This window comes from Gopherus flavomarginatus, chromosome 1 (genome assembly GCF_025201925.1).
Source record: "Gopherus flavomarginatus isolate rGopFla2 chromosome 1, rGopFla2.mat.asm, whole genome shotgun sequence".
NCBI lineage: Eukaryota > Metazoa > Chordata > Testudines > Testudinidae > Gopherus > Gopherus flavomarginatus.
This window is the reverse complement of record NC_066617.1, coordinates 56,309,201-56,335,526: the sequence shown is the minus strand read 5'-3', so window position 1 is coordinate 56,335,526 and position 26,326 is coordinate 56,309,201. Positions and strand designations below refer to the sequence as shown.

Genomic DNA, 26,326 nt, shown 5'->3' with positions numbered 1-26,326 from the left:
TATCACAATGCAACAATCCAGGTGAAACAGTTAAAAACTTCTAATATCTATTACAACTACAGCTACAGGGGTTTTAGAGTTAGGGTGTTAATTTTGGTGTACTAGCCAAATAGCAACTCAGGTAATTACATTGGCCCAGATCCAAAAAGGGACTTAAGCATAGCAATGCTCAGCATTGCAACACCTGAATACTAGTCACCTAGCCCTACACTGGAATCGGCACACTCTGCGCCGGACACCTACACAATGCATGGAGAGAGAGAGAGAGAGAGAGAGAGAGAGGTGCCTGAAAATGGGATGCACAAAAACCAGCAGGCTCAGCGAGCAGATGCTTAAGATAGCCCATATCAGACACTGAGGTGAGGGGAATATCCTTGGCCCTGCCCCCTCAGGGACTTAGGAGCATATCTCTGGGCTGGAGGAAGGTACCTACCCTAGGCAGCGGGTGGGCACCTTCAGGGAGGCTAGCCTCCTGGCTCTGCCCCATCCACATGAGGCCCGGCCCTGCCCCACCCCACCCCGAGGCAGAGCTCTCAGGCACTCCATCCTGCCTCTCAAAGCCAGAAAAGCTCCAGGCCCATTAGAACCCCAAACTCCCTTCCGTGCCACTGGAGGAGCCCTGGACTGGTCCCAGCTGGGCCAGCAGGCCTACTTGCACGCTGGCCTGGCTGTGCCAGCCCAGAGCCACATTGGCTGACTGACTTGAGCCCCAACCACATGAGGAAACTGATCACCGTGCTGGCCCCAGCAGCCCAAGCAGCACTGGGCTGGCCTGAGGTGTGCTGGCCAACCAACATGAGCCCTGGGCCAGCCCCAGCCACATCAGCCCAAGCAGCCCAGCCATGGGGCGGCCCCAGCAGCCCCAAACTCAGGGCCGACCTAAACCACACCAGCCGGAGAATGGGAAAGGCAGTGCACCTCCCTCAGCTGCTCACTGGAAGAACGCTGAACTTTTTATATACACATCTATTATACCCACTGCCTACATACCTATGGCTGCTTGGAATGCACAGCTGGGAACCCTCTGCTGGAATCAGGTATCTTAGGTGTATAAGCCAGTTCTTGAAAGAACAGCAGCAGCCCCTGGCTAACTCCACATAAAACAGCCAGTGGGTCTGGGTGGGAAGTGAAAGAGGAGGAGTTTCCTCTTATAATCTTTAGCACAGTGGTCAGGGTACTCATTGCAGGATGTGGGAGACCTTGGCCTGGATCAAAAGAAGGATTGGAACAGGATTTCCCATCTATCAGGGCTATTCTGATGTGGGTCTCCTGTTGAAGCTGTTTCACCTTGGATAAACAATTAAATATGCATTAGGCTAGAGAGACAGAACGACTGTAGTTCAGTGGCTAAGGCACTCTTCTAATAAGCAGGAATCCCCTGTTTAAATCCTGTTCTCTTCAAGCAGAGGGAGGAAGTGCACTAGGGTTTCCCAAATCCTGGTGAGTACCCTATACATTGTACTAAGGGTTATAAGTATGACCCTACCAAATTCATGGCTTTGAATAATGCATAACAGACTGTGAAATCTGATCTCACCCATGATACCTAGCTATTGTACGCGAGGGGCAGGGCTGCGGGTACCCCAGCTGGGGACTCCCACCATGTGCTGGGCTCCAGTTGCTAGTCCCAGCTGGGTTGGGGAGGGATAGGACTTCCTCTTTACCTGCAGGGGCAGCTCTTGGGGCCAGTCAGACCCACCTCTGGGGTCTGGTGAGCTGGACTCTGAAGGCAGAACAGTCGCAGAGCTCTTGTAGGGGAGAGGCAGGACTGGGGACAATCCATCTGGGGCCTTCTAACGTGCAACACACTCCAGCTGCTAGTCCCAGACAGGCTATGGCAGAATGGGACTTCCTCTTCCTCTGCAGGGCCCCTGCCCCTCCCCTAGTGCAGCCAGGGGAGGTTCCTGGAGGTGGATCTGACCGAGCCCGAGGAGCGGCCCATCCAAGGGAAGAGGAAGGCCTGTCCCTCCACAGCCCTGCCAGGACTAGCAGCTGAAGACTGGCACACAGTATGAGACCCTGGCTGGGGCGCCCCTCGCCCTGCCCCTCTCCATCTCTGGGCTCAGGAGTTCAAGAGGCCTTGCGTTGGCTGTTGGGAGAAAGCAGGATGGACCATGGTGTCCCACTGATCATGGGTGGTCACCTATCCATAAGGCGAGCCTTGTCCCCCCAAAAGTGGCAACCTCCCTTTACTCTGTGACCCACCCCAACCCTCTTTTGGGTCAGGACTTCCATGGTTACAACATCTGAAACTGGCTATTTAAAAAATACTATGACCATGAAATTGACCAAAATGGCCCATGAATTTAGTAGGGTACTAGTTATAAGGGTAGCCTTTTTCTCCCCCATGCCATTTTGTGTGGAGTTAAGGGTGCTATGAGCACACCTTCTGGATCAGGCCCCTGCAGACAAGAAGCAGGGGAACACGTTTCTACCTGGTTTGAGACTTGCACTGGCGTTTAGGTTTGAGATTAGGCATCTGGAAGTCTGCCTGACACAGTGGTGCACATGCCCATAGACAGAAACTTAGGTACCTACTGCGTTTGGATGCCTACAGGGTTAGGGGAAGGGTGAGTGGGAGTTTTGTGCATCAGAGTAATGACTAAATCTGGGATCTGGGCCATTTCTGGATCTGGGCCATTCTGCCTGAATTCCTCCTTTTGTTTTGAACAGATATGGTATTCATAGTTTGTTATGGACTACAATGCCAAAATCTAAGGTGTTTATTAAGACAAAATAAGGCTCTCTCAGACAGGAAAAGCCTTCAATTTATTTTAGTTGTACAATGAAAAGTTTCTGTTCTGTTGTACTGAACAGTCTACTGGGTTTATTACTGCTATTCATTATTTGTATTACAGGAGCACACAAAGGACTTCAATTAGGATAGGGGATCTGTTATGGCACTGTACACAATATTGCTTCGAGAACTAAAGAATTCCTTAACAATTAATGTATAGGAGAATAAAAGTCCAAGGTTTTCTCCAAAGCAGACATTAACTGCCAATCATGATGGCTTACATATGAATCTCTTGGAGGTAATCAATTTTTTTTATTGTTAATGTAAGATATTCACATAGCACAAGTATAAGATACAACAGTTTAATAAGAAAAAACAAAATGATAGATTATACATTTATCTATTTTATGATAATAAGTTCTTATGTAATGACAGATGTTTTATCTATCCGTAGTTGATAGGTTGAGCGTGAAAGTGATTTGTACCTTAATAGCAACCCCTCTGGTTTCTGGAAACTCCAGAAGATGGTAAGTCAGTTCTTCAATCCTGTTAATAGAGACTCTTCGGTTAGAAGATCTTCGTAAGGCCTGAACTAAAGCCCGTGTTCTGTTGTCAATACTCACTCTTGCAATAATCTAAAGATAAACAGATATGTATATTAAGAATATGAAACTGCTCCAAGAAGATATATTCAAAACTTGACAAGGCTTTTTCAGAATTTTTGTTTTCTTAGCTTACTTCAAGAAGAGATGAATGGCTTATAGTAGAATACCACTACAGGCTTCAAGGAAGGTGGTTTTTTGTTTGTTTGGGTTTTTTTACTAAACTGATCTCTGGTTCTTCATTTGCATAAATTAGAAGAGCCTATTATAGATCTGGCTCACAGTGACAGTCCTTCAAATAACTTGGTTCAATGTTTCACCTATGCAGATGAGATTTCAACGTAGCTTTGAAATGATAACATTATAACATGCCTCTGACAACTACAGTAGCTAAAAAACCCAGTATTTGTAAATACTAAGCAAATACTTGCCTTTTGTCTCTGAAGAGACAAACGCTTTTCTTTCCCTTCTGCAGTTTTGATCTCTTTGTCGTCATGCTCTTCATCTTTCAAAGACTCTTTGCGTTCTTGTGATTTATCTTCTGAGGCGGCTTTTGTCTCAGATCTCAACTTGGGGACCAGACTGCCTACATAACTGTCTACAAAAGCTTGTACACTGTTACTAGGGTAGGAAAGGAAGCTTGCAATGCTCTTTTTAGTGGAAGTTGGAAGAGCAGTATTTGTCTTTTCAGCATCTTGTATTTCAGCAGCAGAAATTAAAGCAGCTGCTGAACTTATCCCATTTTCATTACTCATTATGTCACTTTCTGGTGAATCAAGTTTATTTCTGAGTTCCTTCCTGGAGTCCTGTAGAAAAGCATTTCCTTTTTTCTCCTGATCCATAACAGTATTAGTGCCAAAGTACCAGTTGATATGATTTGCTAAAAAGTTGTAAGTCTCTCCAAAATTTGTAGTGAAGTAGCTTACATGAAAAAGGTTGTTTTCAATATCTACAGAATCTTTTAAAGTAGCTTGATTAGTGCCACTTCTACTTATCAACGCAGACTCTGTGTTTCCATCTGCGTGAACAAAATTCTTTACAGTTTGACTATTGTTGTAATCTCCCTGAGCTCCAGCACATGCAGTTCGTTTATCATTTTCTAGGTTTACCTGGAGATTGTTTTCCTGAACATTATTTTCAAATGCCTTCCCCAATATGCCAGAGTTGGGCTTGAATCGAGCTATTCGTGCAACCAGTTCACTGTGAGTGTCAGAAACAGCCTTTGAAACAGATTCAAAAGTGTTCTTAATTCGTGACATACGATTATTCACTTTTGTTAGTCCCTTGGGAGAAGAAGTGCTATGTTTAGACACTCTATAATACAAAAAGTCACAGCTATAAATATGTTTACTACACTCCAGTGTTTTGCTTCTGGTCCATTTACATTGAGTTTTGCTTGTATGAAAAACTCTAAATGGAATACCATGACTAATCCTCCAATAAAGTTTAGGTCTACACAAGTAGTACAGCTGCTTGTTTCTCTGCTTCCCCCAAAGGTTTCTTGTGTTAATCAGGAGATACAAATATGCATTTAAAGGCAAATTAACTGACATTACTTATAAATATCTATGTCTTTCATATGTTGCTTCTTTACTTCACTCCATAAAGCTTATCTCAAAAAAGTCACACTTCATGATGTTACCTGAAATGGAAAACATTAGTTAAAATAAAGATTAGGAGTAGTTTACAAATGAATACAATTTAGTTCTCTATTTAAATAGGGAACAAACATATTCAAATGAGATATGTTCTTAGGGGTACTCTATTGCTCAGAGTATTTGGTAATGACATGCAGAACCTTCCCACTTTAGCTTATTAGTTTAAATGCACCCCAAGGCAATAAGCAGCAACCAAAGTCACTCAAAATATTTGTTTGCTTATAGGAAATCAGAAGGTAGCCCCCACACAGTTTCTAACAAACAGGTGAGCAGAGACCAAGGGTAACATGGAAATGCCATCCCTAAAAATGATTTTTCCAGTCAAGATGTTGTATGTGTTCTGTGAATAAATAGTTGACTTTACACTTTAGGACTGCAAATCCAGCACATTCCACCAATAAAAATAATATCTTGAATACCTTTCGTCCTGAATCTTATAAATCTCATACAACCTATACACTGAGATTTAACACACCATTGAAGAACCACCACTTCTGGAGTGAAATGCAACAGTTTGAAAAAATACTATGCAAAAGCTGCTGCACCAGCTGAAACTGTAGGAAGAATTCAGGCAGGCAGATTATTACTCCAACTAGGATTTGGCCCAAACATCAGGATTTAACACCTCTGTTCTTGTGAGTACTGCCATAAGTAGTCAGGACACGGTTTGCAAAAGCTCAAGAAGCCATATTCTGAGATGCATGGCTGCAGACACGTAAGTGATGTACATGCACAGAACACAGAAACATAGACTATGTATAAACAGATATGGTATACATGTACACACATTCATACACAGTATAAACATAGTGACAGGTACACATAGGTGCTACTTAGCTATCACATACCCCATACATGCTACAAACACAGACAAGAACACAAGACACTCACTAGCTCTAAGATGCAACTAAATGTGCTCCAATCCCTCAGACAGAGACAAACACCTACAGGATCTCTATCAAGCGTTCTTAAACCTACAACGCCCACCTGGTGAAGTGAAGAAACAGACTGACGGAGCCAGAAGGGTACCCAGAAATCACCTACTGCAGGACAGGCCCAACAAAGTAACAGAACACCACTAGCCATCACCTACACCCCCAACTAAAACCTCTCCAGCACATCATCAAGGATCTACGACCTATCCTGAAGGACGATCCCTCACTCTCACAAGAGATAGGCCAGTCCTTGCTTACACACAGCCCCTCAACCTGAAGCAAATACTCACCAGCAACTAAACATCACACAACAGAAACACTAACCCAGGAACCTATCCCTGCAACAAACCCCCTTGCCAACTCTGTCTGCTTATCTATTCAAGGGAAATCATCATAGGACCTAATCACATCAACCACACCATCAGGAGCTCATTCACCTGCACATCTACCGATATGATATATGCCATCATGTGCCAGCAATGCCCCTCTGCCATGTACTTTGGCCAAACCAGACAGTCTCTATGCAAAAGAATAAATGGACACAAATCAGAAACCAAGAATTATAACGTTCAAAACACAGTCAGAGAACACTTCAGTCTCCCTGGACACTGAATAGCAGACCTGAAAGTGGCAATTCAACAAAAAAAACCTTCAAAAACAGACTCCAATGAGAAACTGCAGAACTGGAATTAATTTGCAAACTGGACACCATCAAATTAGGTCTGAATAAAGACTGGGAGTGGATGGGTCATTACAAAGACTAATTTCCCCCTACTGTTACTCACACCTTCTTGTCAACTGTTTGAAACAGGCCACCCTCATTACCACTACAAACGTGATTTTTCCTCTACTGTTGAGAATTGAATTGTCCCGTTAGCACTGACCCTCCACTTGGTAAGGCAACTCCCATCTTTTCATGTACTGTGTATATATTTCTCCTACTGCATTTTCCACTCCACGCATCTGATGAAGTGGGTTTTAGCCCACGAAAGTTTATGCCCAAATACATGTGTTAGTCTCTAAGGTGCCACAAGGACTCCTCATTGTTTTCACTGATGGTGTAAGCACCATAACACACAAACAGGGCACACACACTGTATAAGCACAGAGAGATACATACATGATATACGGAAGACAAGATCCATGGTATATGCACATAGAGAACACAAATATGCAGTATAAACACAGTGACATCACACACACACACACAATAAACAGGGTCTATATGTTGTGATACACACAAAGGCAGGACAGAGTGACAGGCACCCAGTGGCATGGGACACATGCACGTAGACAGTGCCATATATGGTATAAACATCTAGTGTGACACATGAGGCGGAGGGAGACACACACCCAGTGTGACATGTGGGGTGGGGGGCAGGTCACACCCAGGGGTACACAGCCAGTGTGACATGTGGGGTGGGGGGCAGGTCACACCCGGGGTACACAGCCAGTGTGACATGTGGGGTGGGGGGCAGGTCACACCCGGGGTACACAGCCAGTGTGACATGTGGGGTGGGGGGCAGGTCACACCCGGGGTACACAGCCAGTGTGACATGTGGGGTGGGGGGCAGGACACACCCGGGGTACACAGCCAGTGTGACATGTGGGGTGGGGGGCAGGGCACACCCGGGGTACACAGCCAGTGTGACATGTGGGGTGGGGGGCAGGGCACACCCGGGGTACACAGCCAGTGTGACATGTGGGGTGGGGGGCAGGGCACACCCGGGGTACACAGCCAGTGTGACATGAGGGGTGGGGGGCAGGTCACACCCAGGGGTACACAGCCAGTGTGACATGTGGGGTGGGGGGCAGGGCACACCCGGGGTACACAGCCAGTGTGACATGAGGGGTGGGGGGCAGGTCACACCCAGGGGTACACAGCCAGTGTGACATGTGGGGTGGGGGGCAGGTCACACCCAGGGGTACACAGCCAGTGTGACATGTGGGGTGGGGGGCAGGGCACACCCGGGGTACACACCCAGTGTGACATGTGGGGCGGGGGGCAGGGCACACCCAGGGGTACACACCCAGTGTGACCTGTGGGGTGGGGCGCAGGGCACACCCGGGGTACACACCCAGTGTGACCTGTGGGGTGGGGGGCAGGGCACACCCAATGTCACACACGCGGATACACCCACCCCGAGACAGGCCTGTCACAGTCTCGCTTCTTCACCCGCCCGTCCCCAGACGCGCGGGGCACAGTCTCTCGCCCGCCCGAGACGCGCACACGCCCGCGGAGCCGCTCAGGCGTGTGCCGAGCGCGGGCAGTCCCGGCCGGCGCTGAGCGGAGCCCGCTGACACTTACCCCGGGGGGGCCCGGCCCCAGGCCGGCGCGCTGGCACCTGTTGGGCGATGGCCCCGCCCCCTCTCTAGCAAGACCCCGAGGAGGCCTCGCGACCTGCCACCGCCCCTCCCAGGCAGGGGCAGCCCCGCGGCCGTTCCCCGTCGCTCCTGGCGCGCGGGCCGCGGCGAGTCCCTCACGGCGGCGGGGCCTGGAGACCGGCTCAAAACAACAACACAGCGACGGGCAGGAACCGGAGACACGCCAGCGCGCACGCGCCGGACCCGGAACCAGCTGCGGGGCGGTGCACGTCGTTCCTTCCGCTCGGCGCTGCGTGAGGGACCCGCCCCGGACCGGGCGTTGGGCCTGGCCTAGGCGGGTGTGTCCGGGGGCTGCTGGACGCTCCCAGGCACCAAGCGCTGCGCCCGCTCCTTTCGTCCGCCGAGTGTGTCTCCCAGCGCAGGACCCCAGCCTCGTTACCCGCCCTCAAACCGCGGGGCTCTAGGCGGCTGGGCCCATCGGGCAGCTCCGCGTGGCTCTGCTACATGTGACTCGCCCTCCTAGGTCAGCCGGATGGTCCATCTAGTCCAGTAGCCTGTCTTCTAACAGTGGCCCATGTTCTAGAGGGAATGACCAGAGCAGTTTGTCCAGTGCCCAATCCCTTGCCCCAGGCCTAACTTCTGGCACTCACAGTGTGGGGTTGTATCTCTGACCATCTTGGCTTATCCCCGCTGATGGCCAGTATCGCATTTTTTTTTTTTACAACCCAGTTAGAGTTTGGTCTTCATAGTATTGTGTGGCAACGAGTTACATGGTTGACTGTGCATTATGTGAAAAAGTACTTCATTTGGTTTGTTTTAAACCTGTGCCTGTTTATTTTGTTGGGTGACCCTTCGGTGTTGTGTTTGTTATGTGAAGGAGTAGATAACACTTCCTTAGTGGCTTTCTATAGACCTCTATCATATCCCATCTTAGTCATCTTTTTTCCAAGCTGAAAAATTCCAGTCTTATTAAACTCTCTCATATGGAACTTCTCCCCAGCTGGGGATCCCGCATCCCTGCCCCTTACCGTGGGGTAAATCAGATTTCTTGGTCTGTGACATGTTTTTCCCAGCCATGAATTTTTGTAGCCCTTCTCTTTACCTTTTCCGATTTTAATATATCTTTTCTGTGTTGGGTGACTAAAACTGCACACAGTATTCAAGGTGTGGACGTACCATGGATTTATGTAGTGGCATTGTGATATTATGTGAAGTTTTATCAGTCACTTTCCTAATAGTGCCTAACATTCTGTTCGCTTTTTGACTGCTGCTGCATGTTGAGCAGATGTTTTCAGCGAACCATCCGCAATGATGCCAAGATCTTTCTTGAGTGGTAACAGCTAATTTAGATCTCATCATTCTGTATGTATAATTGACATGATGTTTTCCAGTGTTCATTACTTTGCATTTATCAACATTGAATTTCATCTGCTATTTTGTTGCCACTCTTCTAGTTCAGTAACTCTTTGCAGTCAATTTTGGACTTAATTATCTTGAGTCATTTTGTACCGTCTGCTAATTATACCACCTCGCTGCTTAGGTCTTTTACCAGATCATTTATGAATATATTGAACAGCACTGATTCCAGTACTGGTCCCCGGGGGACATCACTATTTACTTCTCTCCGTTCTGAAAACTAACCATTTGTTCCTACCCTTTGTTTTCTGTCTTTTAACCAGTTATTGATCCATGAGAGGACCTTCCCTCTTCTCCCATGACTTCTTATTATGCTTAAGAGCCTTTGCTGATGGAGCTTGTCAAAGGCTTTCTGAAAGTCCAAATACACTATATCCACTGGATCACCATTGTCCATGTGTTTGTTGACACCCTCAAAGAATTCTAATAGGTTAGTGAGGCATGGTTTCCCTTTACAAAAGGCGTGTTGACTCTTCTTCAACACATCGTATTCATCTGTATGTCTGATAATTCACTGTGATGGGTTGGGTCACAGAGACCCCCCTTGGGACTACTACCTGATGTGCTGAGACTACCTCTGAGCCCGTTTTCCCTGGCAGCTTGGGACTTCAGTACCCTGTCTTATTGAGCCAGTCATGCTAGCCTGCTACAAACACAGACCCAGGTCTGAACCACATCCCCCACAAGTTACAGACTTAACTGAAAACAGCTTAACAAGTACTCTGTCTCTAGCACCCAGTTCCCAATGGGATCCAAACCCCAAATAAATCTGGTTTACTCTGTATAAAGCTTATACAGGGTAAACTCATAAATTGTCCACCCTCTCTAACACTGATAGAGAGAGATGCACAGCTGTTTGGTCCCTCAGGAACTAATTACTTGCTCTGGATCAATTAATAAGCAAAAAGTGATTTTATTAAGTATAAAAAGTAGGATTTAAGTGGTTCCAAGTAATAACAGAACCAAGTAAGTTACCAAGCAACATAAAACAAAAACATGCAAGTCTAAGCCTAATACATTAAGAAACTGAATACAGGTAAATCTCACCCACAGAGATGTTCCAGTAAGCTTTATTCACGGACTAGACCCCTTCCTAGTCTGGGCCCAATCCTTTCCCTGGTACAGTCCTTGTTCCAGCTCAGGTGGTAGCTAGGGGATTTTTCATGACTGCAGCCTCCTTTGTTCTGTTCCACCCCCTTCTATAGCTTTGGCACAAGACAGGAATCTTTTGTCTCTCTGGGTCCCCACCCCTCCTTCTAAATGGAAAAGCCCCAAGTTTAAGATGGATTCCAGATGGCTTGCAAGTAAACAGAGCCACCTACCGTCAGTTCTCCTAGTTAATGGGAGCCATCAAGATTCCAAACCACCATTAATGGCCCACACTTTGCATAATTACAATAGGACCTCAGAGTTATATTTTGTATTTCTAGTTTCAGATACAAGAATGATATATTCATGCAAATAGGATGAACAGAGACCTTCTGCATGAAGCATATTCCAGTTACATTATATTCACACTTGTTAGCATATTTTCAAAAATCATATAGAGTGCAATGTCACACTGGTCTTTACTATAGTTTCATCCAATTTGCTTCTGAGGTGCCTCATCTCTGAAAAATCTTTATAGATTAGAACCAAGGTTGTAGTTCAGGCTGGAGACCATTGGGGAGTCTGAGGATCTATTGAGGCACTGGGTGTGGGCAGGTGTGAGCCGTGTGTGTCAGGTTTTCTTACCTAGGTCCACTTTGCATGTAGTGCCAGATGCAGCTTCCACATGATGATCGTGCTCAGTCATAGATAAATTGACCTGCGCAGACCTGATCTACACATGATGAAAATGTGGATGATTTTTTTCATGGTCAGATGGCACTGCCTTCTTCAGCTGTGAACTCAAAGGGGACTTAAATGTTAGGCATTCATAGCACTGACGTAGGTGCCCAGGCTCCTACAATGGGGAAAAATTAAGCATCTCCGAATGAGCTCTACAAAAGAAAGCAAGTTGAGCAGAGAGTCACCTAATCTAGTCAATAACAAATGCTGAAGGGTGGTATGGAGGGAAGGCATGAAGAGGGCTAAACTGCTGTACTTCAAAGGGACTCTCTTTCTCAACATATACCAAGGAGGTGATGGTGGTTGGTGGTAGTGGTCCTCTTTTTCTCAGTAGCCCATAGATTTGTTGTAGAAATCTGGATCTATTTTAGCATTTAAAACTAAAGAGAAAGAAAGGAAAATCAAAGTCTTTTCACCAATAATTCTCAAACAAACAAAAAAGGATATATTTGTTGAATAAATTTGTAATGACTATTTCACCCAGGGCTTGTCTACACTGGCCTGCTAAATTGGTGCCACTCCTATTGATGCAGTGGCATCAATTTAGCAGGTCTGGTGAAAACACAAATCGACGGGAGAGCAAAGTCTTATTTATTAAGAGAAAATTTAGGTGACTAAATTATAGTCAATAGAGCAAGAAAGAAAGCATTATAGTATATATATAGTAGTGCATTAACTAACATTTTAACATTGTGCGCCTTCAACTCAAAAAAGTAGTGCATAAACTAACATATATATGTCGTAAGGACCAATTACATTGAGATTATACATTTAAATGGCACAGGGTACTACACAGACTATATAACAAATACAGTGTTGTGATATTGGTACACACTGACCCTTTCATGCATATGTATAAGGCTTTTAACATTAGACTTATTACAAAGTAGCATACAAATACCCTATGCACATGTATTGAAATAGCATTCTGATTAGGGCTGTCAATTTCAGTCAACTCACGCAATTAACTCAAAACATTAATCATGATTAATTGCAGTTTTAATCACACTGTTAAACAATAGAATACCAATTGAAATTTATTAAATATTTTGGATGCTTTTCTACACTTTCATATATATTGTATTCTGTGTTGTAATTGAAATCAATGTATAGTATTTTTATTACAAATCTTTGATCTATAAAGTGATAAAAGAAAAAGTATATTTTTATTCACCTTATACAAACATAGTACTGTAGTGCAATCTCTTTGCTGTGAAAGTGCAATTTACAAATGTAGATTTTTTTTTTGTTACATAACTGCACTCAAGAACAAAACAATGTAAAACTTCAGAGCCTTCAAGTCCACTGAGTCCTACTTCTGGTTCAGCCAGTCGCTAAGACAAACAAGTTTGTTTACATTTCAGGAGATAATGCTGCCTGCTTCTTATTTACAGTGTCACCTGAAAGAGAGAACAGGTATTTGCATGGCACTTTTGTAGCTAGCATTGCAAGGTATTTACGTGCCAGATATGGCAAACATTTGTATGCCCTTTCATGCTTTGGCTACCATTCCAGAAGACATGCTTCCATGCTGATGACGCTCATTTAAAAAAAAGCATAATTAAATTTGTGACTGAACTCCTTGGGGGAGAATTATCTGTCCCCTAGCTCTGTTTTACCCACATTCTGCCATATATTTCGTATTATAGCAGTCTCAGATGATGACCCAGCACATGTTGTTCATTTTAAGAACACTTTCACTGCAGATTTGACAAAACGCAAAGAAGGTACCAATGTGAGATTTCTAAAGAAAGCTACAGTACTCGACCCAAGGTTTAAGAATCTGAAGTGCCTTCCAAAATCTGAGAGGGATGAGGTGTGGAGCATGCTTTCAGAAGTCTTAAAAGAGCAACACTCTGATGCAAAAACTACAGAATCTGAACCACCAAAAAACAAAATGAACCTTCTGCTGGTGGCATATGACTCAGATAATGAAAATGAACACGTGTCGGTCCACATTGCTTTGGATTGTTACTGAGCAAAACCCGTCATCGTGGACATATGTCCCCTGGAATGCTGGTTGAAGCATGAAGGGACATACTAATCTTTAGCACATCTGGTACACAAATATCTTGCGATGCCGTCTACAACAGTGCCATGACAATCACCTGTTCTCACTTTCAGGTAAACTTTCAGATGTAAACAAGAAGCAGGCTGCATTATCTCCTTCAAATGTGAACAAACTTGTTTGTCTGAGCAACTGGCTGAACAAGAAGTAGGACTGAGTAGACTTGCAGGCTTTAAAATTTTACATTGTTTTATTTTTGAATTCAGTATTTTTGTACATAATCCTACATTTGTAAGTTCAATTTTCATGATAATCACCACCGTGCGTTCAAGCAGGGAGGAGTTTGTCTGGCTGGCTGGGAGAAGAAGGCAATGCTTTCTGGCTTGGGGGAGGAGGGAAGATGTAAAGTTGCTGGAAGAGCAGTCAGCGTGGTGGAAGACTCACTACCTAGGAATGAGGGACTTAAAAAGGTCAGCTTCTTTACTCAGAACAGGCTGGGCAGCAGGCAAAGACGCTCCTGGGCATGGCTTGCTGCAGGACCATGTGGAAGCCAGCATGTGAACCAGCATGTGAAACAGTATGGCTCCCAGGGCCGACTCCAGGCACCAGCGGAGGAAGCACGTGCCTGAGTCAGCACATGCTAAGTGGTGGCATTCCATCCATTCTTGGAGCGGCACAGTCCAGGCGACTTTTTTGTTTTTGTTTGCTTGGGGCCACAAAAATGGTAGAGTCGGCCCTGATGGCTCCAGGGGCATGGAGAAGGGTGAGCTTGAGAAAACAGGGGACTGTTATCCCCTACCCCCAGCCCCAGAGACAGGGAAGGGCAGGCAGAGGCAAATTACACAGAAAGGGGACAGTGGAAAGAAGGGGAACTAGCATCCCCCTGCCCCAGGTACTTCCACCCACAGGCAGGCTGGAAGCTGCAATTGGGGAAGGTGAATTTGTAAGAAAGGCTAGTCAGTGTCTGAAACCATCAACGGGGGAGGGGAGGAGAAGGGAGAGGAAGGCAAGGACATTTAATTGTTTCATGTACCAGCCGTGCTGCAAGTGGCTGTATCAGGCTGCAATTCTTTCAGGCTCAGGTTGCTGCTCAGGTGCCTGTACCTTTGTTTAAAAGGGTGCAAGCAGAGGCAGCAGCGGCAGCGCAGGGCAGTCCTAATGGAGACCAAGGGCTGGAAGGGGACCCAAGGCAGACAGTGTTGCAGCAGGGGCAAGGGGGGTTCACAAGTACAGGGGCTACTAATGCCCAGGGTCGTGTGTTTAATAACCCAAGGCAGCCTCCTGGACTGAGGAAGGGAAATGACCGAAAGGAAGCATCCACACATGCAGGTGGGCAGGCTGTGTGCATTAACGGGGTAGTCAGCAGAGCTGTGCAGCAAATGGTCAGTGAGCTTGTTTCTGAGGTTTTCTTCACAGCATTACAGCGCTTCCAAAGGGCGCGAGGTCACCCAGACCCAGGATGTTCTCTTCCACTGAACGCAAAGGACGGTGGTAATGGTTCTATGTCAGGGGTCGGCAGTCTACGGCATGTGTGCCACCTTTGGCACGTGAGCCGATTTTGCCTGGCACGCGGCTGAGAGCCAAGGTCCCAGCCGCCGGCCCCGCTGAGCGCACGCCTGGCTGAGTGAACGGAACCCCAGGCCAGCAGAGGCTGAGCGGGGCCGGTGGCTGGGACCCCAGACCGGTGGCAGGCGCGCCCCCCAGCTCCTCCCTCACTGTGCTCGGGTTCTGCAGCTCCCGGGAGTGTGAGCCGCCGGGACGCAGGGCCCCAAGCCTGCTGCAGGAGAGGCGGCATCTCATACTCACGGGAGCCGCAGAGCTCGAGCGCGGCGAGGGGAGCTGGGGGGGGCTGTCATAAACAGATAGCTAAGGGTTAATGTCTCTTTCACCTCGAAAGGAGTAACCTGAAACACCTGACCAGAGGACCAATCAGGAAACAAGACTTTTTCAAATCTGGGTGGAGGGAAGTTTTGGGTGTGAGTTCTTTGTCCTTTGTTTTGTGTCTGACCCTCTCGGCTCTGAGAGTGATCTTTCTGTCTCCATAGTAAGACAATAAGGTTTATATTGTTTTCTTTTGTATTTACATGTGTGTAGTTGCTGGAATGTTTTAAATTGTATTCTTTTTTAATAAGGCTGTTTATTCATTTTTCTTTTAAGCAATTGACCCTGTATTTGTCACCTTAATACAGAAAGACCATTTTTATGTCCTTTTCTTTCTTTTTTATATAAAGCCTTCTTTTTAAGACTTGTTGGAGTTTTTTCTTTAGTGGGGACTCCAGGGAATTGAATCTGCAGCTCACCAGGGAATTGGTGGGAGGAAGAAGTCAGGGGGAAAATCTCTTTGTGTTAGATTTACTAAGCCTGACTTTGCATACCCTCTGGGTGAGTGGGGAAGAGAGATTAGCTCTCGGTACTTGTGTTTCCAGGACTGGAAACAGGGAGGGTGGAGTCCCTCTGTTTAGATTCATGGAGTTTGCTTCTGTATATCTCTCCAGGAACCCAGGGAGGGAACACCTGGAGGGGAGGAGGGGGAAGGGAGATGGTTTATTCCCCTTTGTTGTGAGACTCAAGAAATCTGAGTCTTGGGGTCCCCCAGGGAAGGTTTTGGGGAGACCACAGTGAGCTAGGCACTGTATAAAATCCCTGGCTGGTGGCAGCGTTATCAGGTCCAAGCTGGTAACTAAGCTTGGAGGTTTTCATGCTAACACCCATATTTTGGACACTAAGGTCCAGATCTGGGAAAAATGTTATGACAGGGGCACACGGGGACTGCTGCTCACATGCATTTGCTGCAGGAGCCCCCCCCCCGGGGGGCACTGGGTTACAGCCCGAGCAGGCGCGCCTCCCCCACCAACTCCCTCCTCACCGTGCTCATGGTCTGCAGCTCGCGGAACTGTGAGCCGCTGCCGCCACTGCCCCTCCCACAGCTTCCCCCCTCCAGCTGCCTCAGCATTCCACGTGGAGTTTTGCCTCCATATGGAGCCAGCATCTGACTGGCATGGGCATGGGCATGGTAAGGGGAGTCCCGTGGGGCAGTCAGGGAGCAGGGGGAGAGTTGTATGGGTCGGGAGTTCTGCAGGTCCTGTCAGGGGGCCGAGAGTGGTTGGATGGGGTGTGGGAGTCCCCAGGGGTCTGTCTGGGGACAGGGGTGTGGATAAGGGTTGAGGCAGTCAGGGGACATGTAGGGGGTAGGGTCCTAGGGGAGCAGTTAGGGTGGGGGGGTTTCAGGAGGGGGCAGTCAGGGGACAAGGAGCAGGGAGGCTTAGATAAGGGGTGGGGTTCTGGGAGGGCAGTTAGGGGCAGGGGTCCCAAGGGGGCAGTCAGGGGACAAGGGGGGGTGGGGGTTATGACCGAGGCAATCAGGGTGGGAAGTGGATGGGGGCAGGGCTAGGGCAGGGCTCTCCTCTCTTTTTTGATTGTTGAAGTATTGTAACTCTGGGTGAGGAGGGAGCTGGGGGGCGCATGTGGGCTGGCGCCTGCATACATCCACTGCAGCCTGCAGGAGCCCTCGGGGGACACTGGGCAGCAGCTTGGGCAGGAGGGGTGCAGCTGCTTCCCGCTAGCAGCGCCGCTGCCTTTGCAGGGCTGCTGCCCCCCTGCACCGTGCCGGTGTAACGTCACTTTGAGCAACCCTCCCGTTTTCCAACTAGCTGCAGTTTCTGCCACATAAGGAAACTATCAGTGCTCCTGCTCAGGAATTGCTGCCGCCTGGTCCATGAGGTTGTGGATCAGGAGGGATGGAGTTTGTGGTCGAAAACACTCACGATCTGCTTCCTCCACTGGTCCATGGGGTTGCAAATCGGGAGGGATGGAGTTTGTGGTCGAAAACACTCACGATCTGCTTCCTCCGCCTGGTCCATGAGGTTGCAAATCGGGAGGGATGGAGTTTGTGGTCGAAAACACTCATGATCTGCTTCCTCCACTGGCCTGACTGTGCCTGCAAGCTCTGCTGTAACCTGTGTTCCTGTTGTCCAATAAACCTTTTGTTTTACTGGCTGGCTAAAAGTCACTGTGGGTCTCAGGTAGAGGGGTGCAGGGCCAGACAGTAAAACAGAGGTTTATTTGATGACAGGAACAGGGTCTAAAACAGAGCTTGTAGATACAGTGAACCGGACCCCTCGGCCGGGTCCATTCTGGGGGGCAGTGAACCAGACCCCCCATGTCTGCACTTCACTCCTCGTCCCCAGCCAGCTCCAGACTACCAACCCCTCCCAGCCCCTCCTCTCTGCTCAGCCACTTTCCCGGGCCAGGAGGTCACCTGATCCCTTTGTCTCCAACACCTTCAGCTGGCACCTTTGCAGGGGAGAGGCCCAGGCCATCAGTTGCTAGGAGACAGAGGGTCAGGCATTTAGATGCACTGGCCCTTTGCTCTACACCGGCTCCTCCGTGGATTGGGCTTGCTGCTGCCGCAAGCAGGACACTCTGGCTCTCCGGTGCCTCCGGAAGGTGGCTTCTCCCTGCTGAGCTGCTGCAGCAGCCCAAGCACGGCAAAGCCAGTGAATGGACTTGGGGCGAGGACCACCTGGATGGGGAAGGCTTGGCTTGTGGGGGGGTTGTGCACCCTCCAGGGGAGTTCAGGGGGTGGAGAGGGGGGAACCTGGTCTGGGGAGCAGCCCCTGGGCATGGCTGGTCCCTGGGCAGGCCGGCCCCTGGGGTCTCTAAAGGCTCATTGGGATTTGCCCCTCAATGAACCAATGTGCAGAGGGGGAGGGGGCACAAGGTGGAAGTTTTGCCTACGGCGCAAAATATCCTTGCACCGGTCGTGCCCCAGGAGATGTGTGCATCCCAGGTTAAGAACCACTGCACTAAACTGATAAGATCTGCATTTTTAATTTAATTTTAAATGAAGCTTCTTAAAACATTATAAAATCTTGTTTACTTTACATATCACAATAGTTTATAGACTTACAGAGAGAGACCTTCTAAAACCGTTAAAATGTATTAACAGCACATGAAATCTTAAATTAGAGTGAATAAATGAAAACTCGGCACACCACTGCTGAAAGGTTGCTGACCCCTGCTTTATGTAGTTTTATCTTTCCCTTATGAAAGTACAGATGCCTCCTCTACCTAGTTTTCAGTCTTACCTAAAGGCAATATACCCTAGAATTTTAAAAGCAACCTTTTCAACCAACCATGTTTCTTGGATACAAGTGATATCTGGTTCAGTTCTCATTTCAAGTATATTTTCTTTTATTTCTTGATCATGTGCTATCAAACTGTGCACATTGCAACAAAAGATAATTCCAATACTAGTCATATTTCATCATCACCCTCATTTAAGATTGCACGAATATGATCCATTGACATATTGCTAACATACAAGTATTTTTCCATGGCCTTTTGTATAATTTTCATTTTTCCCATTTGTTATGTGCAATTTCTCACTAATCACAAATGCAGTAAACCTCTTTTCCCACTACCAATATGTCATTGCTGATTCCTTCTTCACTATTTATCATATTCTTTATAGAATGAGGCTGTATCTTCAGTTCCTCTTTTCCTGTGATGATTTTCTCTTCCTTCTCTGCCAAATGATTTGAGAGTCTCCTTAGAGCTTCTGCATAAGATATATTATTAACAGTTTTGTATCGCTTTAGTTTGTTTTGCCACAATACATCTTCTATATGCTGGACTGTAATTCCCAGTGCAATTATTACACGACCTCCACATCTACACAATTTTCATAAGAGTGCTCATCCCCACATTTACCACACCTTATTTTCCCTTTACCAAACATGTCACATGTCCATATTGGGACACTTATAATCAGGGCTTTGGAGCAGAGCCCAGAGCTGGAGCATGGAGCAGCTCTGGAGCAGTGGAGCTGCAGGTTTTTGCCGGGAGCTGGAGCATAACTCCAAAGCCCTGCTTATAATACCTTAAGGGAGGAAGATATAAGGCTTGGTTCTAAAGATCTGATGCCCTAGTATTATTTTATCAGGTAGAGTCCCTTCCTTAAATGTAATCAGTACAGCTTTTGATGGCTTTTCTTCTCTTCTTTTACTAAGGCCTGATCTATGCTATAAAATTAGGCTGAAGTAAGCCACTTTGCATCTACCTAGTTGTGTATATGTCTACACTTAAATTTGCCTCCCACTGTAGCTGGTCCTCTGCCTGCCCCTCTTCCTGGGACCCACTGGCTGCCCCAATAAAGCACAGAGAGGCTTCTCCTTCTGCAGCACCCCGGCTTTATTTACACATTTCTCCCCCCACCAGTGACATACAATATACAACGCTTGCAGGCCTGACAATCTCCCCTCCTACACAGATTCTGCCCTCAGCCTGGAGACTGACCTTCCCCTGGCCATTCCCCCTTCTTCTGGCCCTTGAATCCTCAGGCCCGTAGGTGCAGCCAGTTCTGAAGGCCAGGCACCCGACTTCTCCCCACCCCCAATCTATTTCCCCTGATTGGGGCTGGCTGAGTAGGGGCTAATTAGGTGCCTCTGCACCAGCACCCTGCTACACCCACCAGTATAAGCTCCCCATTATGCTGCCATAATACTACCACCTCTCTGAGCGGCATTGAGCCATGATTGATGTACTGAGGTCGTGCAAGTATAGACACTGCATTCTTCTCCATGCCGATCCTAACAGTCCTCTAACAGCTGTCCCACAATGCCCAACACTGACCGCTCTGGTCATAATTTTGAACTCCACTGCCCAGAAGTCATGCAGACTGGAAGGCCCAAGTCCCTTTAAAGCCCTGCAAATTTTTGAAGTGTCTTTTCCTGATTGTCCAGGTTGGTGAGCATACTTAACAGCTCTCTGTTGTGCAACTGTCTCGCTGACCATGCCAGCTACTCACTCCAAATGTGCTCCAACTTGAAGTAGACAGAAGATACTGGATCTTCTGGGCCTAAGGGGAGAAGAGTCTGTGCAAGCACAGCTATGGACCAGCCACAGAACTGTAGACATCTACGAGCAAACTGGGGATGCAGGAAAAGGAGTACAACAGGACCCAGCAGCAGTGTCATGTGAAAGCAAAGGAACTGTGGCAGGCATACCAGAGAGGCCAACAGTCAATTCAGTACCAAGCTGCAGACCTGCTGCTTTTACTAAGAGCTGCATGCTATACTTGGTGGAGAAATCATGTTTCCCAATGATTCAGTTCTTGCAGCTCTGCAAATACTGGAGGGTTGTGTGTCCTGTGCTTGCAAAACTCATGACAATAGTGCAGAGCTGTCCAGGCTCCATACTTTATAAGAGATGGTGGACAATGAGGATGGCCATGTGGGTTTGTGGGATTTTGAAAAAAAAAACATGAAAATTATGGGATGGAGACAGTTGCCCACCTTGATCCCAATCACCCCTGTGCAACTTGTTTCTGCCCCACCATGCATTGCTAAAACTTCCCAAAGGAGAGAGTGCTGAATGGTTGCACACTGGGATACCTACCCCTGGAGCACTGCACTTTGTATCTATACACGCAATCCTGTTGAGTACCTGCACTGCGAACAATACACAAGCAATATGCTAATTGCAGCAACTTTATGCTGATATAATTTGCATCAATCAACATTTGTATTGTAGACCTGGCCTAGTTAGCAGCTTACTTTTAACACTATCTTCTACGCTTTTTGTTATCTCATTGATCAGGTCCAGTGGTACCCCATATATTACCCCCTTCATTTCGGTCAAATATTTTGGTAGATGGCAATTTTTTAACTTTCCCTAAAGTTTTAGTTTGTTAGGCATTTATCAGCCTACTCTTTGTATTTATGTATCCCTATCTTGCATTTTTCTAGTTTTTACTATATCCCTTATGTTTTCTTAAAACCAGTCATAGCTACTTTCACAGTGTTAACATCACCTATTCTTGTTTCCTTTGGTAGTGGCCTTAGTTATAACATTTTGGTTTATTTATTTTCTCAGCTTTGCTTTTTTGACTATGTCACCAACATTTGAGTCTGCTATTTTTTTTCTACTTTGTATCCATTCACCCTCTCTGCTAAGCTCTTCTTCATTTTCTGGAGTTACCTTTTTTTTGGGGGGGGGGGGCGAGGAGGGGAAAGGAGGTCAGACAATCTTCCATGGCAGCCCACAGCCAGCCCTGGCTCCAGTACTCCTCCCATCCCACCCTCATAATGACCCTCATTATCAACTCTCAGACTGAGCTCACTCAGCACTTTTATAACGCACAGGTCCCCATTAACTATAACCTGATTTTCCTGAGTCCGACCCCCTCACACTGGGAAGCAGCTAATTAATTATTGCACAGGTGTGGCTGGCCCCATCTGCCCTTAAAGGATCCTTGGACACAATTATATCAAAATTCTAGGCACCTAACTCAGGATTTATGGATCACAGTGCTGTTCCTGTGATTTTCTAGGCACCTAAAAGTTAGGCACTGCAATACACAAGTGTCTTTTGTGGATCTGGACCATACTGCTTAGCATCATGAAGAGTCCTATTAGATTCTACACCTATTAGTCTGTATCTGTCAGTCCCTAACAGCATGAGACTGTTCCCAGATGAAGTTAATGGTGAAAGTTGGTTGACATTTGTCACAGTTCAGGGCAACAGCATCTGTATTTCCTTTCAATGGTCCAGTAAGAGCACCTACTCTGAGGCTTCCAGACAGTTCCCCAACTGTTGCCTTTCTGGGGTGGAGACTTGGGTCTCCCTCCCTTCTGACCAGGGTATTTCCAGGCTGCACAGTTTGCTGCCTTCACTATGTAATTTCCAGCAGAGGCAGGCTGCCACCTGCTTGCTGTCTCTTCAGAGATGGCTAATAGAGTGACTGCCCACAGTTACAGATACCACACAGTTCTTTTTATGCAAACTTGTTTTAATCTTAAGGTAAAAGTGCTAAAGAGGAAACATGAAAAACAATAAAGGAACCTACACACATTAACAAGCTTACAAGAGATCACCCGAACCATAACAGGATCTAGCAGGAACAGTCCTTCAAAACCCCACTAAGAGGTCTCTTCTACAGTCAAAAATTCATTACAGTCTCAGCTCAGAGCTAGCACCCAGTCTCATGGGCCTTAATAGGCCAAGTCCTTCCAATCCATCGCTAAGGATTGAGGCTGTCTGTGGACCAGAGGTCCTGTCTGTTTGCTGGATCAGTTTGCCATGGGCCAGATTAAAACCAGGCTATTTATCCAAAAATCCTTTTTTGTCTGTTAGTCCCTGGAGAATCTAGTTTGAACTAGTACATGCATACCACTCCAGGGGGTGGCTTCAAAGGTCTGATGATTGAGGAATTACATTATCATCTCACCCTCCTAGTAGAAAAGGTACATACAATAACACACACACAATTGCATTTTTAATATAATGGACCCCAAAAGTATTTAACCTAATTCAGTAAGGTTTAACTTAATTCATTAAAGTTTATCTTCATTCCGTAAGGTTTTTCCAGGATGTTGCTGGATATTGTCAGTCTGCTTGATGCCAATATCTCAAATTCAGCTTTGGGAAAAATACTGTTTGTTTTTCACATTAACATAGTTTAACAGTAGTCAGAAGCTTTATAGTATTCTTCATTAAAAAAAATTCAGTACAGAATATATATATTCTTCATCCTAACACTAGATGGCAGCCAAAAGTGGCAAAAAGCCCCTTTCTTTCAAAACTGTCATGTAAGGATTAATTGACAATTCGATTTTATACACTGAAAGTTCTCAAAATATTAAGAATGGAAAGTACTGGATGGGTGTAAAAGTTATGATCTTATCACATTAGATGCTTTGAGCTCCTTTCAGTGGTACTGTGGTTTCTGGCACGGATGCTGTTAATTAACTAGAACATTTTCTGTGTTATAGCTAGGCTCTCTCATTTCTTTTTCCCCCCTCAGCCACATCCCTACAGTATTTCCCCCCCTCTTCAGGGAATAATTAAAAATTTTTAATTTTAGGTTTAAACAACTGAGCCAGATACATAGTAAGCCTACTGAGAAGGCTTATTAACAATGATCCCCATGGCTGTGCTTGTTCTTAGTAGCTTCTGAAAACAAACAATGCAAGACCTGATTCTGTGATACACTGAGTGTCTTCAGCTCTCATTAGCTTAATGGAAAATAAAGGGTGCTCAGCATCTTACTTGCTCACTTGATGTGATATTCATTTGTAAGTGAAGCCCAATTTGCATGAAGAAAAGACTAAAATGACATAGTTGTAGAAAAGGCAGTTCAAGTTGATAGAAAGTTACAAACTGGGATGTGTAGACATTACAGAAATCAATCCATTTAAGGAACAGGAGAAACTTTCTGAGCAGTTACACACTTCCTTCTCTGTCCTAAATCCAACTGCACATACTCTAAAAGAGGTTTTGAGGAATTTTTGTAACAGACAAGCCAGGGGCCTTAAAGGAACAATAACCACACAGAGACACATTCATCCCTTAATGATAGAATCATAGAAATGTAGGTCTGATAGGGACTTTGAAAGGCCCTCAAGTCCAGCCCCCTGTGTTGGAGCCAGGCCAAGTGACCCTAGATCATCCCTGACAGGCGTTCATTCAACTTGCTCTTAAACTTTCCAATGGTGGGCACTTAGCAACTTCCCTTGGAAGCCTGTTCCAGAATTTAACTGTCCTTATAAATAGAAAGGTTTTCCTAATGTATAATCTAAACTTCACTTGCTATATATTAAGGATTCGACTTCTTTTCCTATCTTCAGTGGAAATGGAGAACAATTGATCACAGTCCTCTTTATAAGGTCCCTCCTCAGTTTTCTTTTCTCAAGACTAAACATGCCCAGTTTTGCTAACTTTGTTAAGCTTTTATCATTTTTTGTTGTTTGTCCACATCTTTCCTAAATGTGGCACCCAGAATTGCAAATGAAGCCTGGCCTATTCAGTTCTTTCTCTGTGCTCACCAACAGATGCTAGCAGAGCACTCTCTCCCCTAGGCTAGTGGAGCTCAATCCTTCCAGACTACTGTACCCCTATCAGGAGTCTGATTTGTCTTGCATGCCCTTAAGTTTCAACTTACTCAAAAAACATTGGCTTATAAAATCTGACATAAAAATACAAAACGGTCCCAGCACACTATTACTGAAAAATTGCTTATTTTTCATTTTATAGACTCATAGACTTATAGACTCTAGGACTGGAAGGGACCTCGAGAGGTCATCGAGTCCAGTCCCCTGCCCTCATGGCAGGACCAAATACTGTCTAGACCATCCCTAATAGACATTTATCTAACCTACTCTTAAATATCTCCAGAGATGGAGATTCCACAACTTCCCTAGGCAATCTATTCCAGTGTTTAACTACCCTGACAGTTAGAAACTTTTTCCTAATGTCCAACCTAAATCTCCCTTGCTGCAGTTTAAGCCCATTGCTTCTTGTTCTATCATTGGAGGCTAAGGTGAACAAGTTTTCTCCCTCCTCCTGATGACACCCTTTTAGATACCTGAAAACTGCTATCATGTCCCCTCTCAGTCTTCTCTTTTCCAAACTAAACAAACCCAATTCCTTCAGCCTTCCTTCATAGGTCATGTTCTCAAGACCTTTAATCATTCTTGTTGCTCTTCTCTGGACCCTCTCCAATTTCTCCACATCTTGCTTGAAATGCGGTGCCCAGAACGGGACACAATACTCCAGTTGAGGCCTAACCAGCGCAGAGTAAAGCGGAAGAATGACTTCTCGTGTCTTGTTTACAACACACCTGTTAATGCATCCCAGAATGATGTTTGCTTTTTTTGCAACAGTATCACACTGTTGACTCATATTAAGCTTGTGGTCTACTATGATCCGTAGATCTCTTTCTGCCATACTCCTTCCTAGACAGTCTCTTCCCATTCTGTATGTGTGAAACTGATTGTTCCTTCCTAAGTGGAGCACTCTGCATTTATCTTTATTGAACTTCATCCTGTTTACTTCAGACCATTTCTCCAATTTGTCCATATCATTTTGAATTTTGACCCTGTCCTCCAAAGCAGTTGCAATCCCTCCCAGTTTGGTATCGTCCGCAAACTTAATAAGCGTACTTTCTATGCCAACATCTAAATCGTTGATGAAGATATTGAACAGAACCGGTCCCAAAACAGACCCCTGCGGAACCCCACTTGTTATACCTTTCCAGCAGGATTGGGAGCCATTAACAACTACTCTCTGAGTACGGTTATCCAGCCAGTTATGCACCCACCTTATAGTAGCCCCATCTAAATTGTACTTTCCTAGTTTATCTATAAGAATATCATGCGAGACTGTATCAAATGCCTTACTAAAGTCTAGGTATATCACATCCACCGCTTCTCCCTTATCCACAAGGCTCGTTATCCTATCAAAGAACGCTATCAGATTAGTTTGACACGATTTGTTCTTTACAAATCCATGCTGGCTATTCCCTATCACCTTACCACCTTCCAAGTGTTTGCAGATGATTTCTTTGATTACCTGCTCCATTATCTTCCCTGGCACAGAAGTTAAACTAACTGGTCTGTAGTTTCCTGGGTTGTTTTTATTTCCCTTTTTATAGATGGGCACTATATTTGCCCCCTTCCAGTCTTCTGGAATCTCCCCCGTCTCCCATGATTTCCCAAAGATAATAGCTAGAGGCTCAGATACCTCTTCTATTAACTCCTTGAGTTTTCTAGGATTCTACCATATAATTATAAAATAAATCAATTAGAATATAAATAAATATTGTACTTACATTTCAGTGTATAGTATAGAAAGCAGTATAAACAAGTCATTGTCTATATGAAATTTTAGTTTGTACTGACTTCACTAGTGCTTTTTATGTAGCCTGTTGTAAAACTAGCACAACTACAAAAGAACTGGACACAAAGTCAAGGGCTTTGTGATATCTTGGCTAGGATTCCTAAATATTCTATTTTAACAGGAGTCTAGCCCAGTCT

General features: G+C 45.8%; 2 protein-coding genes across 2 annotated transcripts in view; both read right to left on the bottom strand.

The window, feature by feature from the left end:
• Positions 1-8,464, bottom strand: part of PNPLA8 (patatin like phospholipase domain containing 8) — a 76,353-nt gene extending 67,889 nt beyond the window's left edge. Inside the window, exons 1-3 of the mRNA XM_050936413.1 lie at positions 8,241-8,464; positions 3,771-4,981; positions 3,223-3,372 (exon numbers count right to left, since the gene is read on the bottom strand). Coding sequence (XP_050792370.1) covers positions 3,223-3,372; positions 3,771-4,892 — 1,272 coding nt within the window. The 5' untranslated portion in view covers positions 4,893-4,981; positions 8,241-8,464. The remainder of the gene's footprint in view (positions 1-3,222; positions 3,373-3,770; positions 4,982-8,240) is intronic.
• Positions 1-26,326, bottom strand: part of LOC127042868 (uncharacterized) — a 972,530-nt gene that overhangs the window by 208,740 nt on the left and 737,464 nt on the right. The gene's annotated exons all lie outside the window — the stretch shown is intronic.